Raw genomic sequence first — 23999 nt, 5'->3', positions numbered from 1 at the left:
TATATATATATATATATAGAGAGAGAGAGATATATATATATATATATATATATATATATATATATATATATATAGAGTAGTTCACATTCTTGTGGACACGTTAACTGCCGTAATTTTGCGCCAATCACTTTCAAACTGATATATAAAATATAACGACCCATAATCTCGGTCAAGTTCGTTAATGGACAAAATCGAACCATGGGGGTGAAAATGGGGGGCTTTTTCGAAAAAAAAATATCGCTATAACTTTCTTATTAAGTAAAATATCGAAATCGTTTTAATTCCTACTATTCTTTGGATAAGGGCTTAAGTAACGTTTTTTTTCTGCCCAGGGGATGGAAAAAATGGGTTATCCACCCCATTTTTTAAGACAAAAAAAAATCATACCTCCCTTAATAGGTGCAGTATCGAATCGGTTTAAAGTGGTCATTATTTCTCTGTACATTATCTAAAACCTTTGTCTGAAACAATTTTTAATATGACCAACCCTTACGGCAAGGGATGACCAAAATGTTGCTGGAATTGTAAGAAGATGGGACTTGTCTTACGCTAAACATATGAAACTTTTTTCACATACAACCATCGTCGTATTGAGTAAATTTGAAGTGTTTCTTAACCATATGATTGGAAACCTTTTATCCCCTACTTAGCACCGATGAAATTTACCTCCGCCTTCCAGCGAGCCGAAAAGATTTTTTTTATTTAACATTTTTAAACTACCATTATATTTAATTGATATAAGAAAATAAAACAAAAGGTAAATTAATTTCAATTTAAATAGGTACAGACTTATGAGATTTAAAATAACTATGAGAAATTTTTCCAAAAGAGTTTGTTATTTAGAAAACAACATTAAGTAGTAATATGCACATGCATTAAATAATATGATAAAAACAATTGGGTCACATATATTTATATAGAAATTACAATGTTATTACTAGGTTAAATGTACTCCTTAATGATTCCTATCATCAATTACTTTACGTAAAAACAGTTAATTAGTGATCAAATATTACAAACCTCACTTTTACTTCAAACGTTATAATTTTTTTTATAAATAAAGAAATATCTTTATAATTATATAAATATAAATAACTAGTTTTAGTTAACCTAATAGGGTAAAAAATATTTAAAAAAGAGAAATTAAAAGAAAGAAAAAAAAAGATATTTTATGCATTTACTGCACGTCAATAACTTTTATTTGCTTTAATATACAAAAAAAAAAAAACTTTATTATAAATTATTCATATGAATTTACCTATCATTTGTAAACTAGTATTAACCCTATTTTATTAAGATTATTATTATCTATGTTTTTATTCATGTAATTGACTTATTTAGTCCAATTTACAAAGAATATTATTATTGCCATTAAAAACAAAAATAATTAAATGATTATTCTGTTACAAAACCTTTTTATTGAAAATATTTAACATTTATTTAGTACTATGGCAAATGATAGATACCATTTTAAAAGGGGGTTTCAAATGAACATACTTGAAAATCGGGTTTATAAAAAAATATATCCCTTACGCTTATCAAGCTTAAAAAACTCTTTTATAGTAATGAAGGGTTTTTTAATAATACAATAAATACGGATGTATATAAAAGAATATCGGGTTTTAAGGGTTTTCAAACTACTTAATATCTCATAACTTTGACTTACAATAATGAATCACAAATAAAAGGGAAGATTAACTTCTACAGTTTTCCCCTACAAGTATTCAATGTGAGCATCCCAACACCCGTAGGTGAAGATACTCGTCTTTTGACTATCCCGGTCGCCACACCACTCCCTCCGTTACTAGCCCTGATGGGCTTTACCGGAGATCGTTTTTTAGACCCTCTAAACTTGATAATAACATAGTCATCAGTTTGGCCTGTCATGAGGATGCCACCGATGCAAATGCCTCGGAAGACATTTCCATCAGCGAATTTACTAACTTACTATCGCCTTCGAATGGCCTCTTCCAACCACTACCACTTTTTTTTGTTTTTTGTTTTTTTTTTTTTACCTCCGGGTCTACCGTTAGGTATTGCTTCAGAGGTAGCGTGTAGCGTGTGTGAAAATGCCATGTCTAATCGGGATTCGAATCTGGGAGCTCCGGGTGAAAGGGTGAGACGCTACCACTCGCCCCACGAAGACAGGCAACCACTATCGCCTACCATAACTTACAACCCCAAACTATTAAATTAACCAATTCGCAATCCCCGCGCCTTCCACAGACACCAAAGGTTTCCCATATAAAATATTCAAATATCTAATTTCTATTAGACTATGCAATAAAACCAGTATTTGGGATTAAGTCTTTTAAGCACCAAAAATACTATTCTAATACCAACAAAACAAGTGTTGATCGCAACAACGACAATATTGTCCACAATTCAAACTAAAGAAATTCTTCTTTGTTTACTCAAGAAATTAAGAAACAAATTCATAAATTTGATAAAATTGTAATGAAAACAAACCCTATCTCTTTCTGCTCTGGTCCGATTTCGGAAGCGAGATCAATGCCTACACCCTCCCACACCTCAGCTCCATCACAGAATTTTACACATATCCATCTCATCCTAACAGTGAATATATCAGCTAACTGGTGCTCGATGCCAAAACGCCTAGCTTGGCAAATAAGTACCCAGAAGGGTCCCTACCTATCCGTACTGCTATTCTATCTATACATATATAACAGTATCAGATCCCCTCAACCATCCTCTGCATAAGAATTAAAGAAAGCCAGTAACAATGTTCCATTCCCTTTCGGTTTTCCAGTTAACGTGCAAATAAAAATCAGAATCGGTCCTCACAAGCTCTCTAGCATCCCAACTCCGTAGAGGAAGACCTTGTGACGTTACCGGTCGCTGCACCACCCTCTACGTTCCGAGCCCTGAGGGGCTTTACCGAAGGTCGTCTTTAGACCCTCTAACTGATTACTCTCTCAATCATCAGCCAGGCCTCAGTCGGGATGTCATCGATGCAAATGCCTCGACAGAAATTTGCAAAATAAATTGAAATCAGTAAAATACAAATCAAATTTTGCCTTCACGTAGTCCTCAAATGGACATCTTCACATCCAACCTAACATGATTCACTCAAACTAACTAACCGAGACCGCGGAAGCGCGGACCCCGCGCCTAGTCTAAATTTGACAACACCGTTTGTGACTGTGAATGCCTCAGTAAACGAACGAGTTGTAAGTCAAATCATTGTTACACTAATACCAATCAAAATTATGTTTTATGCAACATAGAAATTCAGACCTACTCCCAATATGTCGACCAAATTAGGTCACGTAACAAGGGGAACGTAACCTCATTCCGGTCCGCGCAGGAGCCGGGGACAAACCCCGCATTCCCATCCGGTCCCATCATGGTGTCTCGCGCGGGCGCGGCATTACTAAGTGACAATCAGGGACCGCCACCGGCGAAACGAAGCCACGTCCCCGGTCGCACGGGCTACCATACCTCGGCAGCGCGGCCACCCCCGCCAGTGGGAGCCCCAAATCGAATCACAAATGATACCAATATAACCGTGGCACGATGCCAATTCGCCTACCTCCAACCAATGCAATGCCTAGGCCCGAAAAATCTTATCACTAATAAGGAAAATAAAACGGATAAAAATAATGAGAAAAAATGTTTATCAAAATGAAGAAATTTCTATATTACCTGCATATTAACCTAAATCCTAACAAGAAAATATATGGAAAAAAGAGTAATTAATAAAATGGTGTGGAAGATGGAAAGGAATTATCAAATGTAGAAAAAAAAATTGAATATAGGTCATATTATCAGAAGAAAAAAGCATTCATTTCTCAGGCTCATAATAATAATAATAATAAAAAGTATAAAAAAACTATTAGATGAATGAGAAATTTGTGACGAAGAAAAATGTCCTGGTAGTTCAAACTATAATTTAATGCATGAAGTGTGGATTGAAGTAGTCGTTGATTACTGTGGAAATTATCAAACGATCTTCCAGTAGTAGGAGATGAAATTAAAAGAAACTTAATTTTAACACGTAATTACATGTAGTCCACTCGTAACTACGTATGGGCCTATAAAAATTTTCTATTTCTTATGTACGGTATTCTTAAATCCGTAAGTTTAATTTTGCGTAACAAAAGTTATTTAACATAGAATTTGGAGCTGTGAATCTTATAACCAAATAATATTATTGCTATTAACAGAACCGTTTATTTAGCACATGTTTAATCAAAAAGGTTTTAAGTAATAATATTGAATTTTGGATTTAATTTTAGAATTAGAGTTGAGAAAATATTTAGCTTTTTGATTTAATATGACATTACATCTAAAATCTACGAAGCAGGAGCGATATAAAATGTCGAATAGCACAGGCAAAACGAGACTTCAGTCAGAAATATAATTTGTTTACATCAAAAATTAATTTAAACGCTGGAAAAGATTTTTGAAAGTATATGATTGGAGCGTATCTTTATATGGATGTGAAACTTGGACGATCGAAGTATCTAAGAAGAAATGATTAGAAGCTTTTGAAATGTGGTGCTACAGGAGAATGTTAAAAATCAGATGGGTGGATAAAATTACAAATGAAAAGGTGTTGCAGCAGGTTGATGAAGAAAGAAGCATTTGGAAAAATATAGTTAAAAGAAGAGATAGACTTACAGGCCACATATTAAGACAACCTGGAATAGTCGCTTTAATATTGGAGGGACAGGTAGAAGGAAAAAATTGTGCAAGTAGGCAACGTTTGGAATATGTAAAACAAATTGTTAGGGATGTAAGATGTAGGGGGTATACTGATATGAAACGACTAGTACTAGATCTTTGAGGGCTGCATCAAACCAGTCAAATGACTGAAGACAAAAATAAAAATACAAATAATTTATACCAATTTATCAGATGTTTTGACATTAAGGAAAAATTGAGTGTAACAAATCGTTTAGTTATTTTATTTTTTTCATTTTAAACATTTTACTTACGTTTAGCAAAACAAAATTTTTCTTTAAAAAAAAAATACTTTTTTAAAAACCTTCATTCTTCAGGAAATCCTAAATGTTTTACAGAAAATATATTAGTATAGGAAACGTTTTTATTACGTTTGGCCTTCTTAAATCATAGTACAAACATTCTTGAATTATTAAATTATTATTATTAAAAATTACCTTTATTTTAACATATTTTTTATGTTTAAATATATACACATATATTTTACATAATATGAGGTTAATAAACTACAATAATTTTTACCCGGTAATCGAAAAATAACATATGTATAAATTATCGATTAAAGTTTCTTTAAAAATAATAATTTATTACAGCAATTCAGTTATCGATTGTTACACTTAATATAATCTGTAAATGTGGGCATAATACAAGTCATTTAATACTTTAAAAATAATGTTTTATTACTATCATTTTAACAATAAGCGTCATCATACACTTTAACAGTTCAATTTAAAGAAAATAATAATAACAGAAAGAAAAATTTCACTTTTTAATTTGATAATTATTATTTATTAAATTGGCAACGGTGTTTAAGTAATTTTTATTTAAAGTAGAATTAGTATTGCGTGTGTGTATTTATGTATACATGTCTTTTACCTTTGATAAACGGCAATATGTAATGACCTGACTCCCTCCATATGAAATGATGAAAAGAGCCGATGCGATGGTTAATTAATACGTTGAAGAAATTACGTGTTATAGAAAGTGACACTAGTGTGCGTGTGTGTGATTCACTGACACTACTATTGGAGAGTGTTTTAGTAGTAATCTTATGAATAACATATAACAAACTATCAATTCTATTCACTGTTAATATCGGTTAAGAAAAAAAAATCTTTCTTCTGCTATCACAACGGAGGTATTCGTCACTTCCCCTTCTTGAGTTATTTCTCAACCCCCCACTCTAAGATAACTTCCACTTCAGCTGTTCTTATAAAGGTAGAAGAATAAATAGCAAAACCGCTTGTATCCTCAGTTAAGGACTATAATAAACATCAAGGAACATATTATAAAAAAAAATATTTTCATCGACCGGTTACAATCAAATCATACAACATGACCACGGTAAGTTAAATTAATGGATTATTTAATAACAAAATTATCAACCTTTTAATGTTAGATTATCGATTACTTTTATAATTTATTTATATTACATGAAAATCAATACTACTATAATATTGTTTTTTTATAAAACTGAAAGGTTATATTTCAATATAACTAACTGTTACTGAAAATTATAAATATTTTTTAAATATTTTTTAACAATAATATTAGATATTTGTTTTATTTTAAATTTATTTAATTATTTTATAGAATATTAATAAAAAAATAACTAATTTTTCTCTAGATTTAATATTATAAAATTCGTCGAAAAATATGAGGAAAAGTAGGAATGATTTAAAAAACAAAACAATATTACGTATACATTATTATTTTTTTATTATTATATTTATTTAATAATAATAATTTATAAAAATAAATTTTATTTATTAATTTAATCAATTCAAATCCTAATTGTATACTTATTATTAATACGTGCTGTTATAAAAAGCTTAGATATCATTGACAGGAGTACTAAGTCTTCAATTATTGATTTTTTTTACGTTTTAATTGTTATTTTCTACAGAATTAATAAAAATTAAAAATACAATAGTATTTTCCAATTTCAATAGAATGCATATTCCATCAGGTGTTAAGAAAATAGCTTAATGAAACAGTAGACTTATGCATAATTAAAAGAAAAAAATATTATTACTTTCTATTATCATTATTATTAATCGAAACCGGAACTTGAACCTAGAGGTCCCAGGTTCTATCAGCAGGTCATCCTGCTGTTACCATCAAACAAAATAAAAAATAAATAATTATATGAGATTATAATTTTAAAAAATGTCTTCCATAGAGATTTATTAAATTTTATTTTATGAAAAAGAATCCCAAGCGTATGATTATACAAATATATTTTTTTCAAAAAAAAATTTTACGAAAAATTTTTAAAATCTGATAAATTTCGTGCTTTTTATAAAAATGAAAATAAATATTTTTTTAATTCGTTAATAATATAACAGTAATGAAATTATAAGTATATATTTTTTTTTATTAATAAATTTGTTTATTTTTAGATAAATTTAATATTTATACTATTTTATACATTCAATTAATATTTTATTTTCATTTGTATCCTATGAAACGTCTGTGTAGGTAGCAAAAACAGAAAAAAATCTTAAGTTAGATATCTAAATTTCATTAAAAAATCGATTTGAAACACATTTCGTAATATTATTTAATGTACTTAATCTGGATTGACTCTAAAATCCTACTAAATATCATTTAAGAAGAATGGAACAATTTTTCTTTTTCTTTAAAGATATATATATATATATATATATATATATTATCAGTTCGTGACCTTCAACAATCCTTCTATAAGTTTTACTAATTCTTGAAGAATCCTTTAGTATGCACATCAAATCAAAAAGGTTTGATTTTTCATACACTACCAAGTATAAAAAATATAAATAGCACTAGAGATGTATAACACAAAGATTTACTACATAGTGGGTCAGTTCCTTTATTAAAAGAAACATACACTTGAAAATGTGATTGAGCATTAAAAAAATGAAAATATAGTAATAAAATATATGCTTCTCTATTATGTTCTACCAATTACTGTCAGTTATGTACAAGTCCAGAAAGGATTTATATTAAAATTCATAAAAATACAATTTTAATTTATGCAGTTCCTCGTTACCATCAATTATTTATTATTAAATATTACAAAAAATTAACATGATTAATAAAATATTAATTAAAACACATGTTTATATTTTATAAGTTTCTAAACATACAAAATGTATTAGGTTGTCTATGTAGGTTAATAGAGCATATAAACATTTTCATTAAAAGTCTTTAATTTTATAATATTATCATTATTATTCTAGATTATTATGCTCTGAATAATATGGTGCACTAATTTTAATTTTTAAACTTAATTTTTTGTCTATATAAAGTATATAGTATTTTTCTCTATCTATAATAGTTAGATTACGGAGTGATTGTACTCTTAACAATTTTTATAATACTTAGAAGAAAACGTTCGATAAGGATTCCCCCCACCAAAAAAAAAAACCCAAAAGATTATAGATGTTTAAAATTCTATTCAAAATATCACATACTATAACAAAATTTGTAGTATATTTTATGAAGTTTAATTTTATTGTTTAATGTATGCTAATTGATTAAGCGCAATAAAAATGATTCATCCAGTGGGGTAGTTTCCATAGAAAACACTTTACGATAAAATATAGCTATGATTCTATAGGACTGAATGCCATATGACATTCAACCCTATAAAATCTTCATTTTGTTCACTGTAGAAGCTGGCTTTACCCTGATTAGAATCTTAGCTATATTTTATCGTAAAATTGAAACATGGGCTTGGCATGTTGCCGTGTAATCTTATGTTTCATTAGTAGATAAATTAAGGGGAAGCCACTTCTCTCAGTTAGTAAGCCTGGCATAGAATACTTGTTATTAGTAATAATGGAAGTCATCTAAAATTGTCAGGAATGATTAACGACTTAAGTTAGGGAGAATTTAATGTATGTGACAATTACAAATCTCTGGTAATCATTTAATTTGTTTCGATTTTGTACGAAATACAAATAAACATGGAAAAAATATACGCTTAATAAAATATAAAAGGCTTCGATTTTATAAATTCAGTTAGGGTGGAGGCAACGCGTCTAATGTATTGTTTTCACAGAACTGTACACGTTAATTTGTTCCTTTATTTTACCTATCGAAATCTTTCTTATGTAAGAAATATAAGATATAAAATTCACCAATCAAAATATTCTTCACTGAGATTAATGATTCATCATTATACACTGATTTCATACAGTTACTGCATGAAAAAATGAAGCTGAATATCACTTATAATCTGTGGACATGACATCCTGGTGTGCAAAATGCAATTGGCTTAATAAAGAAAATAGGAACTACTTCACTCCTTAGTTTCCCTAGTAAGCCTGGCACGGAATGCTTATTATTTTTAAATATGGCAATAACGTTTTCATAAACGTCTCTGTCTTGAACCAGTTCAACTATAATCGTAAGGCTATGGCCTCTAAAAAATATTGGATGCCCTAATTTTTATAAATAAAAAAAACAAAGTAAAATTATCTTAACTTCTAAATTGTCTGAGCTACTAGGCCGTTCGGAAAGTTTTCAGTCTAAAACAAAGAAAATATACGATTTTTCAGAAATATTTTTTTATTTTTCAACCGTCACCTTACAATTCGATACGATTAGACCAACGATTTTCCGAGTTTTTAATATCCTCAGATTATCCAAAATATGCAAAATAAGAAGTTGCCTAAGTTTTGACCTTATAATTTGAAGTGAATTTTCGACCAGCGATCCACTTCTTCAGATTTGGGAACGGAAAAGGAAATTGGGAGCAAAACCCAGCGAATATGGCACATGTGAAATCACTTCGAAGCGTAGGTCACGGAATTTTGCAGCAACAATCAGAAACGTGTGTGAAGATGCATCATGTTAAAAGAGCATTTTCTTAACTTGAATAGTGCCTTTCTATCGGTCCAGTAATTAAGTGTAATATTCTCTAGTGATAGTTCTGCCTTTTTCGAAGTAATCTAGTTTACGAGCACTATACCACTAGAATGCCAAAAAAATAAAGCCGAGACTTTTACTGCAGATCGCTTTCTTTGGCGCACTTTCACTTGCTCCCACCCTCTATTTAAAAACTTTGTTTATCTCTGGCATGTAATGGTGAATTTATGTTTCATCTACTGTAATAAAATGTAGAATAAATTCAGCGGAATCTTGTTTAAATAAGTCTAAAAATTCTTGAGAGGTGGTCAGTCAAATGGTTTTTTGTTCCAGTGTTAGCAAACGACTTACATCAAACGGAAAACAATTTCATACCCAAAACATTATTTAAAATGTAATGGATCTGGTCTACCGAGATGTTTACAATGTCAGTAGGTTCACGTACTTTCAATCAACAATCATTTGATACAGAGCTGATGATTTTTGTGACCATTTCGTTAGTCGTTGTGGTTTTTGGCGTTTCGAGTGTTCAGTGTCTTGAATAGATGTACAATCACGTTTAAATTCAAGTGAAAAATGCTTAAAATGGAATGTAACTTTTAAAAATGGAAAAGTAAGCGTAATCTGCTTATGTCTGATTTTTTTCGGTAATTATTACTTTATTTAACCAATAATTACATAACAGTTGTGAAACGCTATTTAATTTCACAAGAAAAGTTAAACATTTTAAAACAAAGTACTTTACAACAGCTCAAACTTCAAATCTATTATTTTTTTAGAAAATATCAAAACTTGTTTGCGTTACTCAATACTTGATCGAAGCAACTAAACGCACACATCTGAAACTTCACAGAACGCCATCAAAGAATCATACTTAAACATACTCGCGCCATTGCTGTTATCAGTTATCTCTATTTTTCTGTTTAGCCTCCAGAACCACCGTAAGGTATCACTTCAGAGGATGAATGAGGATATTATGTATGAATATGAATGTAAATGAAGTGTAGTCTTGTACAGTCTCAAACTGATTTGTATGGTTAATTGAAACCCAACCACCAAAGAACACCGGTATCCACGATCTACTATTAAATGCTGTAACCCACCAGGTTGGTCTAGTGGTGAACGCATCTTTCCAAATCAGCTGAATTGGAAGTCGAGAGTTCCAGTGTTCAAGTCCTAGTAAAGGCTATTACTTTTATACGGATTTGAATATTATATCGTTGATACCGGTGTTCTTTGGTGGTTGAGTTTTAATTAACCACACATCTGAGGAATGGTTGAACTGAGACTGTACAAGACTACACTTCATTTACACTCATACATATCATCCTTTGAAGTAATACCTGAACGGTAATTCTCGGAGGCTAAAGAGGAAAAAGAAAGAAAGTATTAAATGCCATATAAAAGTAATTCTCTTTACCAGGATTTGAACCTTAGAACTCTCGACTTCGAAATCTGCTGAAATGCGATGACGAGTTAAACACTACACCAACGGTGGTGGTGCCGTTGTTGTACCGAACTATTCAAACGGTTCTTCTGTATGCGATTCATTCAGCAATACAAAAAAATCATTACATATAAATTTTCGGACACTTTCTCGGTCAAGTAGCACTGCCCACCCATTTATGGAAATAGTTAAATAAATCGAGGCCGATACTTCTTGAAATATTTAAAAAATTTAACAATAAAAGAATCATTCAAAATAGACCTGCGGCTCTTCTGATTTAGGTAAACATTGGCACAATAATATATATATAAACTGTTCCATGCGGGTATTTTGTTTTTTATATTAATAAATATCTCCTATCCTGAGTAGGAGGCAACTATAAGTTGTTAATTGTGTGATGATTGTTAATCATTTACGGTACAAGCGGTATTAGTCTGAGATGACTGAGAGAAACGAAGTTAATTTTATAAAGTCATCCCCTTTAGTGCGAGGAAGACGAAGGAAAAATAATTTAGTATTAATGATTCCCCACTAACCCTGGCACGGGGTAAATGTTTATTTATGAGAATATCAATACTATTTTTGAAAGTAATGATGTCTTTTATAGGTACCAATTTCCACATTATCATCAACCTAAAATCCCTTTCAGTAATGTAATTACTTCCAAACAAAACCGAAGGATACCTTCCTATATATAATCACGTCTTACCAACATCTAATCGAAGACTTATACATAAAATAAATATTTATACATAAAAAAAAATAAAATACGGAAATAATAAAATTAATAAAAAGTATAAAATAATTACCACATTGGTATCTGTGGCGGAATGGTAGCGTCCCACTTTTTCATCTGGAAAGTCCTAGGTTTCGATCAGGTTTGGATTTTTTACGTATGCTATATATATTCCGACTATGTGATAAATTTATTACCTAAAAAGAAAAAAAAAGAAATCAAGCTTTCATATTAAAAAAAAAAAAATGTAAAACAAGTTCATAAAATAATTTACAAACATTTTTAAAAATCATGAAATACAATGACTTGTGTTAATCTCACCCTAAAACGATTAACTTAACCGTAAAAAACATTTAATTTTGTTGGGTAATTTATATTTTTTAAATGTTAATTACTTGTAATTTTAAAATTTTATCGACTTTCAGTTATTTATCATTAAACATTAATCGCTGATAAATATAACTTCTCTCTTTCTCTATTTATTAAAAAAAGATTGATTATTAAGTAAAAGCACTTAAATGATGACAACTTTTCTTCAGTTTACTTTCTCGCCAAACACGTTTATCTAATTATTTATTTCTACTTTAATATAGCTTATGGTAACTAAATAATTAAACTCTCGATTTATTTTTTATTATTTTTAAGAAAAATCGTTCAAATAGATTTTAATATAATTAAAAATAAAACAAAATTTTTTAGAACAAATTGTTATTAACTAAACCTGGGTAATTATTGAAACGAGATGTAACTTTTTTTACACATTAAGTGTTGAAACCATATTGTAATCTGCTAAAATTTTAAATTGTACTGTTATTATTAAGTATATAATAATGGAAACTTATTTTCATTAAATAAAAAAACCAATTAATTTCTATTAAGCATAATCGAATTTATCTATCCTGGTTTTTTAAATTTTTAATTCAGACTCAGATATTCTTCCTGTACTGTTTGCTAATAATAGCCAGTTTTATTTAGACAAGTCAAGATTTCCTCTTAAAGTAGACATTTTATTTTTAAGAAGTAATATTAACTATTGTATTTTTCCAGCCAATTTGTTTTTCTTTCAAAAAATGACAAATTTTGATTTTATTAATAAACAGTAAAGCATTTTTATAGAAATTAAAAATTTAAGTATAAGATATCTGTCGTTTTCAACCAGTACAGATAATAATATTTGTTTATTGGAATCAAATATTAATAATATAATTTTTGTTTTGTTACCTACAATTTCTGAATACGCGCATATACATAAAAACCATTTAATATACAATAATATTATTTACGTGTGATAACTGATAATATAAATTACATCAGTATACGTACGACTCCAAAATATTTCTTTCAATAGAATTAAATTAAGTTTTACTAAAATAAACATAAAATTAGTAATTGGGAAATTCTGTTTTAAATTACGAAGAGTAATCCACTTTATTAATTCAGATAGAAGCATGCTTAAACTTCATACCATTATACTTGCCATCAACCGATTCCTCTGATCCAGCTCTACTTAATCCTGGACATTTTTTAACCTTTGCTCCGTTAACTTCTTTACCTGATCCTGATTTCTCAGGCATTAATATAAATAGACTTACTAGTTGGCAGCTTATATAAAAAATATTGAAAGACTTTTGGAAAACACAGTCAAATGACTATTTACATTCCTTGCAGCAGAGGAATAAATGTAAGATCTCCAATAATAACATTTGTGTTGGCAATGTAGTTATAGTGAAAGAAAGTAATTTCCCTCCACTAATGCGAAAATTGGGAATAATTGTTAAGGTATATCCAGGAGATGATGGACTAGTTAGAGTAGCTGATGTAAAAACTAACAATACAATTGTAAAAAGAACTGTTAATAGATTTAATTATTCTTCCAAATTCAGATGTTTATTTTTTAATTTTATTTGTTTTTGTAGTTTTTTGCTTTTACAATAATGGAATTTGTATTTAAAGTAGCTTTAAATTATTGTGTACTTTCAAGATTTTTATGTTGATTATTTTCATATATTACTTTTGTATTTTAGAATTATAATTTATGTAATTATAATTGGTGGGCGGTACGTTCCGTTCCTAGTTTGAGCCAGCTAGTGCTGCTCTCTAATTTCTATTAGCGCTGGCCTGCGAGCCAGTTCGTACATCCATTCGAGTTAAGAATCCCGTCTGATGCGATCGTGTATTTCTTCGTCTAACGTGACTTATGTGGTTTAGTTATCTAGTATGTTATTTAGTACCTTTTATAAATTAAATTCAACTATCCTAGAAGAATATTGTTTCATTCGTTCATTCCATCAATCAATACAATCCATCCTAGTTCTAAAAACTTAACAGTCGTAAAACATTTATTTTCTTTTTTTAAATGTATATTTTTTATATATATATATCTTTCTTTATATTTCTATTCGTTGAAGTCACTGAAAAAAAAAACAAACTATCAACTATTTATTACATCGTAATATAGCAACAACTTCCAAAGTATACATTTAAAGAAAAATATTATGGTATAATTTTTATTTTAAAGTCAAACTTGTTCATTTTTTAAATTTTATTTATCTTTTTTTAAATTAAAAATGTACGAAAACAATAACAAACCAAGGTCTTGATAAAAACAAGAAAAGCATTAAAGAGAATCAATATCGATTATGTCGGCTGTCTGATATGCAGAAGTATGTATTATTTTTCTTAATCTTAAAAATATCAATCGTTGCGCAAAGATATTTTTAATTTAAGAATGGTATAATGTTTATAAGAAATTATATACAGAGTGTATCACGATGTCCTCTCCGTACTTTCAAAACTTATTCTACTCGTGAAAATAATGGAAAACGTTCATATTGACATATGACCTAAAACGCTTCGTTTGCTATTTACGGCTAGTGAAAGATTTCGCTGGGATTTCAGCTACCCCAGTGAAATGAATTCGTAATGAAATTTTTAGGACGTTAATAAAGGGGCAGAATTAATGATTTATTAATGATTTTTGACCTGAAAAATCGAATAAAGTAGATCCCAGAACCGCACCTATAGTAGTTTTTGAGAAATTTTGGGTGAAATCCAATAATTTGGAGTAAAAAACTGTTTTTTTTTATGTTTTTCGTATAATAACATTGTTAAATGGGTGATAAACACGTAAAACTTAAAAAAAAAACTTATAGAGAATTTAATTCTGAACAAAATGTTTTAAGATATGTTGAATACAGAGAAAAGTTAAATAGAATTTTATTTAGAAACAATACATTATTACATTTGTCAGAAAAGTACTTATTTAATGTGAACAAAAATCAGATTTTTTTTGGTGATGGGAAAAATTTATAAAATAAAAATTTACTGTTAAAAAATGTAAAAAAAAAACGGAAATTACACAACAATTATTGTACAATAAAAGTAAATAAATAGTAATTACTTAGATAATAACATTTTTATTAATGACAGAAATATAATAAATTATTAGAAAAATTATCTCAAAGTTGGCAATAAACTAATAACAGCTGCCCAACAATGCGCAATACTGAATTAATGTTTAAAATTCGTTAAGATGTAAGAGTATTTCGAATTCCGTGAAACGTGTTGTCGTTAGCGAAGGTTTTCGAGCGAAATCTTTCACTAACCGTAACTCGCAAACGAAACGTTTTAGAACATATGTGTAAATGAAAATTTTTTATTATTTTCATGATTAGAATAGGTATATATACGTTTACTCTCAGTATGAATTACGACATACATCAAGAGTAAGAAATTTTCGAAAATGTAAAAAATCTCTAATATTTTTTGTTTGACTTTTAAACTTTAAAAACTTTATGTTAGGTAGTTTAAAATAACATTATAATAATTGATATAACTCAGGTTCATTATAAAACTAATATAACCATTTATAAAACTAACATAACATGAATAAAAAAAAATTAGTAAAATATAAAAATACCTTTGTTAAAAGTATAACTTGATATTTTAGTGTAGAAATAAATAAATAAATTACAAAAATAAATAAATGAATGTATAAAAATGTTAGATATTCTGATTTTTTTTTAATTGAAATTTATTTATTTTTTATTAATATTTATGTTTATTTTTCTCATTAAATGACCATATATTAAACAATTACAATTAAATTAAAAATAACTATTTTTTTTTTTTTTGCTTTGCTTCCTAATTATGAGGAATATTTTTATCTTATCCGGTTAGAATTTAGTGAACTTGTAGAATACTTCTCATAAAGAATATCGACGAAAGGATCTGCGTTTATCTTTACATCTTGGATAATAGATAATTTTATTTATTATAATTTAATTCACACCGAAAGAGTTAGATGATTGAAAAAAGAGATTAATTATCATTAAATATAAAAGTTAGATATGCATATTCATTTATTTTAATGAGGAAATGGATGAAATTCTAAGTTAATTTCTCTTACTAAGCTCAAAAAGAGAATCAAAGGTCAATAAAATAAAAAATACGTTTCAAGATCATGCCAAGAAAGAATTATAGATCTAGCATTTTATTTAAATTATTAGTAGTTTAACAACATACAGATTTCTACAAACAGAAATGAATTCTCTTTTTTACAAAAGTAGCCCACACTCTTTACATTTACGTAGAGTAAAACAAACGAAGCCTACAGACATACAGTTTATAGTAATGATATTAATAATACAAAATAGTATAAAATGGCAATATCATCTTACATAAAGAAAATAATTGCAAAGAAAAAGAAATAACAGTAACTTAAATAATTACGGGTTATAAAATAAGGACATACCGCGGGGGTCGTAAATAACAGAGAGAATATATATTGTTTAAGTATTGAGAAAGTTAATCTGTTTTTATGCTATGCACCATTTATCAGTTCCTTTTGTAAAGGAAAATGCAACTCGAACAATAATATACACAATTCTTAATATATTCATAAGTAAAGTTATATTCTCATTAATGTCATATCATTTACAAACGAAAGCAAACTGAGATTCCTTTCCTGTAGATATTAGATATGCTTTTGCAATTTTATAAATAAAAAACAGAAAACGAATTCTATATTTATTCTTTCATTTCTGTTTATTCTTTTTTAGGTCAAAATCCGTTTTATGCCCACGACGCTTAAACATTTTTCTATAGACTAGATACTTTGTTAAACAATGGTACTTTGTTAGACAATTTGTTAACAAATTTTTAGTTACAAATGAACTTTTATTTATAAAATTATAAATACAGTATAATCTAACCAAAGGTTAAGTTTGGTTAGATTATAACCTTTTGCCGGCCTCCGTGCCGCGAGTGGTAGCGTCTTGGCCTGTCATCCGGAGGTCCCGAGTTCAAATCTCGGTCAGGCATGGCATTTTCACACGCTACAAAAATTTTCATTCATTTCATCCCTCATTCTCTGAAGCAATGCCTAAAGGTGGTCTCAGAAGTAAAAAAAAGCTCGTGTGTACTTTCGTACGCAGGTAAGATTTTATACTTCTTTGGTGTGAATAAAAAAATAATTTTTTTACGCATTTAAACAAATTTGAACTGAATCAACCGATCAATAAATGATATTAAATACCATGAATAAAAGTTTGAATAAATAACACTTAAATTAAGTAATATTTATTTTATACAGTTTAAAAAGCATTGAAGTATTCGTTATCATATAAAACAAAGTTCATCGAACATATTTCGATTAGTTTGGTTCCATTAATTCTTCGGATGACGATTGAATAGGCACGACGGATATCAGCGACTTATGATATGAAAAATATAATACAAATAGTTTTGTTATAATAGTGTATTTTATCAAAAATTTTATTTTTTGTAAATTAAAAATTATTTATGCAAAATCAAGAATTTATCTGATGTGTGCTATTTTCTGTGTCATTAAAAAGTATAATTTTACTCATAAAAAATAATATTTACGTAAATATAACCTCAAATTTTGATACACAAAAAAAAAAATAAATAAATATACACTGCAATATAAATAAAGCTGTATGAATATGAACTACAATATTCACATTTTTTTAATATCAGTCTTCAGAAATCCGTGTATATAAATATATATTTATTACGACTAGAAATCTGTTATGTTTACAAAACGTGGTAATCACTTAATTGCATTGAACGACTGACTGAATTAGACACTACACGCATGTGCGTGCAAACTGATTCACTTGGGCCTGCGCAAATCTTCAAGGTGTGTTACATCGGCGCGCGCAACTTCCGTAATTTGATGAAAATACACTCAGTTTCTCCGAACGCGCAAAAAAAGTATAAATTAAAAAAACAATAAATAAATAACCTTTTGCAATCGTCCCTTAACAGTAAAAGTCTATAGAAAAATGGTTAACCGTTGTGAGTATACAACGTAAGCGTTGTGGGCAATAACGGATTTTTACTTTTTTTTGAACTCGAACCGACAGTACTATGTAGATATTAACTAATGCAGGAGAATAGAATGATGTTAACGACATGAATATAAAGTCCCAGTCATGAATATACATATATATGTTGTACGTACTCAGGCCGACAACTAAATAGTTATCGGTCTGAGCTTCAGCCACTCTTTAAATAAATAGCGAATTTATTCGGGTTTAAATAAACAAAAGACAACACTAATATGAAGTTAAAATCCAGTTGAAAATTACTATATCTTTACGTAGATGTAAACCTGAATTCTGTAGAATACAGAACCTGCACAAAATAAAGATTTTGAATATTTGAGTGATAAAAGATCGATAAAAAAATAAGGAAACATTAAAAAAGGAGTGTAACAGTCTTCAGGAGTGTATTGTCTTCATATTTAACTTATATATACAAGAGGCCATCGATAGAGTTAGAGAGGAAGTGAGTGTAGGTATAAAGATTCAGGGAGAAAGAATTAACATATTAAGATTTGCAGATGATGTAGCTGTAATTGCAGATAGCGAAGAGGACTTGCAACGCATTTTAAATGTTACGGATAGCGTACTGAGAGAAAAATTTCATATGTGCATTAATAGTTATAAAACCAAAATACTGGTAAGCACTAAGGACGAACAGAACACTGACAGATGAGACTATTCAGGAAGTAGAAGAATTTAAATATTTAGGAAGTAAAATAACAGGTGGTGGAAGAAGCAACAAAGAAATCGTGAGTAGAATACAACACGAAAAGAACGACTTCAACAAAAAGAAAACCTTTTTACAGAAAGTAATATAAGCCTTGAGTTGAGAAAACAATTACTGAGAACATTTGTGTGGAGTATTGCATTGTATGGGAGCGAGTCATGGATAATTGGTGAAGAGGAAAAGAAGAAACTTTTAGCTTTTGAAGTTTGGTGTTACAAAACGATGATGAAGATAAGTTGGATGGAAAAAGTGTCAAACGAAGAGGTATTTAAGAGAGTTAACGAAAAGAGAAGCTTTTTGAAACAATTAAGAAGAAGAAGAGCTCAGCTAATAGGACACTCTTAGGCACCAGAATCTGGTTAAGAGGATGATAGAGAGGCAGATGGAAGGGAGAAATTGTAGGGGACGGCCCAGTTCCCTAAAACAGGGAGTTCATAAAACAAATAATGGACTATATAAACTGTGATTCTTATTAAAAGCTAAAGAAAAAGGCTGATAAGTGAGAAGCATGAAGAGCTGCTGCCAACCAACCTAAGGGCTGTTAACCAAAGAAAAATAAGAAAATATCGATTTTCTCGCTTAAGAAATTAAATTACCTTTAACAGTCCAAATTTACTTATTCTTTATAATAATGCGTTAATCTAAATACGTTTTTAAAATCCCGGCATTATTAAACTATGCTATTAGCGCTCATATAATTCAAATCCTAAGGATTGGATATTTGAATTCAATTTAAACTAAAAAATGTTTGTAATATAAATTAATTGATGAATCAACCGTATCTACTGACAGAGAAAGTTTGGTGAAATATTAGGCCGTATCTAAATTATCATGTATTATAACATTATTTGTGGAACAACATTTGCTTCAGGCCCGTATTACCTTATCAGTCATGCATTATTGTCTAAGCTCTTGCATTTGATATTTTATAATACACGGTTAAATATTGTGTCGAAAAATATTAAAGGATAAATGGTATAACTTAAATTATCGATTTTTGCAATGAACCAGTTTTTTTTTTTCAATGTATTTGGTACGTATTCAAATAATGTATGTGTGTATACGACATGTGTTCTCAACATTACGAAATTTTCTTCTGAAGAATTATTATAAAATGTTCATAATATAGAAATGAAGCGTTCCCGATTTAGAATATATAAATATAAATCCTAATAAAGCGATAAAAAAAGAACCTAATCCCCTTAAAATAAATTCATCTTGCATAAAAGTCAAAAGTATATAAAACAGTAAACAGAATATATGATACATAAGGAACTTTCCAAAAATTATCTCGATTAAAAAAGTTTTGGAAGGTCGAAATAAATTTACTCAAATTTACGGGTATAATTTTCGATATATTTCATAAGAAAACTATCTATGGTAATGGGTACCATGATTCGACTTCCGGAAAATTTCGATGTATCTTCGCGTTTCACATCTCCCAGACCCCAAAACCACCGTCAGTTCAAACTATATAGTTATATATATGTAAATATATTTCAGATTCTTGTGGAAAAGATAACTGCCGTAATTTTGCGTTAATCACTTTCAAATTTATACATAAATTATAACGATCCAAAATCTCGGTCGAGTACGTTAATAGGCAAAATCAAATCATCGAGATGGAAATGGGAAGGCTTTTTCGGAAAAAAAAACAAAATATTGCTATAACTTTCTTATTAAGTAAAGTATCGAATTCGTTTAAAGTTCCTACTATTCTTTGGATAAGGGTCTTAAACGTATCAAAGCAAAGTTTTTTGATATCACCAATTATTGACTCACGGGGTGGAAAAGGTAGGGTTTCGTAAACAAAGAAATCATATCTCCCTTAATAGGCAGAGTATCAAATCAGTTTAAAGTGGTCGATATTCCTCTAAACATTACCTAAAACTTTTGTCTGAAACAGTTTTTGATATGACCAACCCTTACGGCAAGGGATGATCAAAATGTTGCTGGAATTATAAGAAGATAGGAGGAATTGTCGTATGCTAAACATGTGAAACTTTTTTCACATGTTGTATTGAGTAAATTTGAAGTTTTTCTTAACACTAATGTGAAACTCTTTTTTATTCCCTACTTAGCACCGGTAAAATCTACCTCCGCCTTCCGGCGTGCCGAAAGGGATTTTTTTTATTTTAAATTATTGTAAATGTCAACGAAAAAAATTATAAAAGTTCATTAAACTATTGAAAGTCATTATCAGTTCAGTAAATTCATTAATACGGTGGTCAATTAATAAAAATAATTTTACTCAAGAAATTTTTTTTCGAATATTTTTAATTGTCTTTTTAAGGTTTTGAATTTAATTTCTCCGCCTCGTTCCGTCTAGGTTAGAAAGTTGAATGTGTTCGAAATCGAACAATAGTACACTATTATATTACCGTAACAACATCTGCTTTCACAAAAAAAGGTTATACCCGAAATCATATTGTTATATATATAAATATATATTTACAGAAGGTATTACTTTCAGTCGCATGGTGGAATTAGTGAGTGAAAATTAATTTTCTTTACATTTGACGAGTACGAAAATACTATTTACTTAAATGTAGTTTCCTTATATATACGCGTTTATATATATAGGCCTATGTATAAAATTTCTTGACTCGAAAATCTTAAAACCTAAAACATCAATTTCATTCAATTTTAGATATGCTGTAGCAGTGTATCTGAAATTGTGTTTGTGAAAATGTGATGAAGATTGGTTGAATAGTTCATTAGTTACGGTCACTTTAAAGTTAAAAAAATGTGAGGTTATGTTGACTGAATAGTGGTGTATTTTTCATACACATTTATGTAGTGAGTGAGTTGAAACTTTATCCTTATCTGTAGGGCCTACTGGTTAACCGAACATATTTATGTAGTGCCTTGTACTCTGAAAATCAATGTTTTTCTGACTGCGAAGTAGTGAGGACGTCGGAAACGAAAAGCCGGTCTTCTTGCTTATTTCTGGGCAAGTTTTTTTTTAATGCAAAGAATAGTTGTAATTTTCTGTTTTTAAACAAAAATAAATATCAGTATATTGTTCTGAATGCATTTAATAAACGGATGAACGATCCTGATGTTTTCATAACTAGAATATCAGCAGAAATGTTGTGAGTACACTGTGGTAGTAAGAAAATATTCACCGATTTAAGTCAAATGATTGTCCGAATTACGTCCGAGTTAAATTTGGAATTTTATTTAAATTTCTTTTGTGATACAGTATATTTTAAATACAAAGTTAGTTGATCAACTCAGAAATGTTTTACATAAGACATTCTTTTTTTTTAAATTAAGATTTTGGAAAAAATATAGGATTTCAATAGGTTTTTTGGTCTTTTATGGAAAACAATAATAACTTTAACCCACCGGGTTGGTCTAGTCAACCCACCGGGTTGGTTTTAAAGGAAATAAATTCATAATGAATGTCCGAATACAGATGATATAATTTACGTACAACATGATTGTTATGTAGTTCGGAAATTAAAAAAAACGGCTGACAAGAAAATTGTAATGCTTTCCTGGCATTGAATATTTATTTTTATATAGTGAAAAAATAATTATACATGAAAAAATAATTATTTGAGTTTTTTTTGGAGTAGGGATAATTTATGATGAAGTTTTATTGTAAAATATCTATCATTAAATGATTAAATAAACTAAAAAGAGTTCACAAATTCAAAAATCGGTTTTTTATTTTTTCTGCTCCTCCATTCAAAAATCACCTTCCAAGATTTTTTTAATATTTTTCTACGTTTACTAGTTAAATGGAAAAATTAAAAAAAAATTCAATAAAAAGATGTACAACCAATTAAAAATTACTTAATATTTATTCTTTGTGGTTGGCAGAGATGATATTATAATATTGTAATATTATAATTAAAAGTTTAAGTAAAACAAAAACGTTTTAAAGAATTCAAAAAAATCGATATTTTTAAACTTAGATCGGATTTTTCCGAGTCAGTTGCACTATTTTTATGCCTAAGAACCCCAAAAAATATGCAATAAATAAATAAAAAATATTTCGATTTGTGTCGAAGAGGGAATTTTGAGAAAATTATTTTTTTAAACGTTAAGATAAGCGAGCATGCTTGTACTGAGTTATAAAGTGGGGTTTATGTCCAGAAATTTAAGAAAATTGATCCCAAAAATCTATCTACCCCATTCCCTGGAGATATTGACTCCAAAATTTTACCAAAAAATTATCCCATACACACGAGTCTGTACAAAATTTAATAAAAGCGGTTTATTGAGTCAAAAGTTATTAAGTTTCAAACACAACAACATACGTACGTAGATATGAACAGTAACCTCACTCTTTTTTCCTTTTTTTGGTGTTCCTGAATCATGAAACGTTGAGAAATGCAGAAAGTTCATACCTTATTTTTTTGACTGATTACTATACTTTCCTTCTTTCAGCACATTTCTAGAGCTATAATGCCAGGGAAGTAACAGCAATTCTCTTTTTTTTTCTCTCCCCGTGTAGCACCAAAATTTAAGTTATAACAAAAGTTACACAAGTTTTTTTTACAAAAATAAAATAAAAGCCCTTAAAAAGGCAGTATTTAAATACATATTTTTATAAATGTATGATAAATTTCTATTTTCAAAGAATAAAGAAAATTAGTTAGTTAAGGTAGAAATAGGACTATAATTTATGTAACAATTGTTTGACCTTAAAAGTAATACAAAAAAAAAATAGAATTACCTATTCTTTTCTTGAAAAGTTATTCTCCTAATGAAACTTTGCAACATTACTGTTTTCCCGCCATTCTACAACCGTAAGCTTAAAAATATATTTAGTTATTAACGTTTTTTCCGACAGTTTTGCCCAGATAGATTTATTGTCGCAGATAGATTTATCAAATTACTTAATTAATCAATCAAACGTAGAAAATGTTATTCATTAACGTAAAAAATTATTTTAATTAAATATAGATATCATTATAACCATCTTAGGTTTTTGTTTCACAATATTTTGGTTAATCGGTGTGCTGCAGATGAAAAAGGCAACCTCCCGTCAGCTTTGCCTGACGGGAGGTTGATATTTTGAAGATCAACCCAGCTCAAATTTTATTGTTGGGTTCTAATTAACTAAATAACTTGGCCCAGTTTTCCGTGATTATAGATACAATCATTAAATGATCGAGGGAGACGGTTAAATACAGGCTTGAAATCAAGAAAACCGCTCTGTAT

At 28.9% G+C, this 23999-nt stretch overlaps 1 protein-coding gene across 1 annotated transcript in view; it reads left to right on the top strand.

Moving 5' to 3' along the window:
* Positions 1–5962: 5962 nt before the first annotated feature.
* Positions 5963–23999, top strand: part of LOC142328126 (uncharacterized) — a 36958-nt gene continuing 18921 nt past the window's right edge. Inside the window, exon 1 of the mRNA XM_075371654.1 lies at positions 5963–6051. Coding sequence (XP_075227769.1) covers positions 6043–6051 — 9 coding nt within the window. The 5' untranslated portion in view covers positions 5963–6042. The remainder of the gene's footprint in view (positions 6052–23999) is intronic.

The sequence above is a fragment of the Lycorma delicatula genome, chromosome 7 (genome assembly GCF_047948215.1).
Source record: "Lycorma delicatula isolate Av1 chromosome 7, ASM4794821v1, whole genome shotgun sequence".
In the NCBI taxonomy this organism is placed as follows: Eukaryota; Metazoa; Arthropoda; class Insecta; order Hemiptera; family Fulgoridae; genus Lycorma; species Lycorma delicatula.
This window is presented reverse-complemented; position numbering and strand designations above follow the sequence as displayed.